Below are 1,586 nucleotides of genomic sequence, written 5' to 3'. Positions count from 1 at the left end.
CGCGGGGCTCGGAGCCGCCCCGCCGGGACCCGCCGCGCACCTGCCGGCCCCAGGCACTTGATCACGCCCTGCGTCTTGAACACCTCGCGGGCCGCCAGCAGCGCGTCCTCGCCGTGCGCCGTGTAGAAGTCGCCGCGGTCGAACAGGCGCACCGTGGTGGCCGGCTTCTCCGGCATGGCCTGGAAGAAACGCACGAAGCCGACCTCGGCCGCGCTCTCCAGCTGCAGCGTCTCCTTGGGCTGCACCGCCATCGCGCTGCCTCTCCACAGCTGTGGCGACAACACCTCGCGACCCCGCACTCGCCGGGCTGTTTCCCGCCGGCCCGCCCTCGCCGTGCGGCCTCGTCCGGCCTCTGCGGCCACACCCAATCAGCAGCCAGCGCTGTGCCCCGGTGGGCGGGAGTCCGCTGCAGCAGCAAATCAGAGGCGGGCGCGGCCCCGTTTCCCGCCCGGGCTCTGCCCACTGCGCATGCCTGCGGCTAGGTCGCGAACTGACCCGAAGACGCGCAGCCTTGAAATAGGTCAGGTCCCCGGGTGTTCTGTGCTGCGCTGTTCGCGCCCGGGTGGGGGACGGCCCGGTAGGCGTGGTCCAGGTGGGAACCCCGCAGGTGTGAAGTGGCTTCCGTGCCCGGAAGTGGGAGGGCGGGATCGCGAAGAAGCTAGAAAACAAAGACTGGTGGCGGACGCGTGGCCGGGTCCGCCTCCCATTCGCGCGAACCGCAGACTGCAGCCTTCGGGGCTGATCTCCGCTGCTGCGCCCTCCGGCCACGTTCGCCTTTCGTGCCCCGCGGTTCTTCCGTTTACCCAAAAGCATACTTAGAGGCTGGAGGTGTAGCTCGGTTGGTAGAGCGCCAAAAGCCAGGAAAATCACAGCCTTTCTTCTGCTTACATTGGAACGAGCGGATTCAGATAATACGGAAGATAATGGAAATGGTGCCCTAGACGATGATTGAGGGGTCAGATGCTTAGTTTTGTTCATTCTTAAAATTTATTTATTGTTTGTGGTGCCGGTGATTAAACCCAGGGCCTTTAAAGAGTTTCATCCCCAGCCTTTTTTTTTTTTTTTTTTTTTTAAATTTTGAGACCCGGAATCACTAAATCGACGCTAAATTGCCCACGCCAGACTCCATTCGAACTTGCTATCCTCCTGCCTCAGCTTCCCAGAGTGTTGGGATTACAGGCTTGGGCCACCACACCTGGTTAAGGGGTGAACCTTTAAAAAACAAGCAAAGACTTGGAGGAAGTGGATCCATCCAGAGGACTTAACTCCCTTAAGAAAAGTATTGCATTCTCTTCTTTGGCTCACTCTTCCCCCACGGAAGTGGCCACAAAATTTAATTCACAAGCAGGATTTAGTGGTACAGGCCTATAATCCCAGCATTCAGGAGACTGAGGCAGGAGGACCACTAGTTTCAGGCCAGCCTAGGCAATTTAATGCAACAACAAAGTCACTCTAGAAGTGTGCTTTTCAAACACACTTCTGGGCCCCCACTCACATATAGTCGGTTGTAATTTCTATTTTGTTTTTGTTTTGTTTTGTTTTTTGTCTTTTGAGACAGGGTCTCGCTATGCAGTTCAGGCTGGCCT

General features: G+C 57.6%; 1 protein-coding gene across 1 annotated transcript in view; it reads right to left on the bottom strand.

Annotated features, from left to right (window-relative positions):
* LOC102029814 overlaps nt 1–962 on the bottom strand; it is a 13,269-nt gene extending 12,307 nt beyond the window's left edge. Inside the window, exon 1 of the mRNA XM_005415154.2 lies at nt 41–962. Coding sequence (XP_005415211.2) covers nt 41–813 — 773 coding nt within the window. The 5' untranslated portion in view covers nt 814–962. The remainder of the gene's footprint in view (nt 1–40) is intronic.
* Nucleotides 963–1,586: the final 624 nt, after the last annotated feature.

This window comes from Chinchilla lanigera, unplaced genomic scaffold (genome assembly GCF_000276665.1).
Source record: "Chinchilla lanigera isolate Chin_1 unplaced genomic scaffold, ChiLan1.0 scaffold00560, whole genome shotgun sequence".
Classification (NCBI taxonomy): domain Eukaryota; kingdom Metazoa; phylum Chordata; class Mammalia; order Rodentia; family Chinchillidae; genus Chinchilla; species Chinchilla lanigera.
The sequence above is the reverse complement of the archived record's forward strand: the minus strand, read 5'-3'. Positions and strand labels throughout refer to the sequence as shown.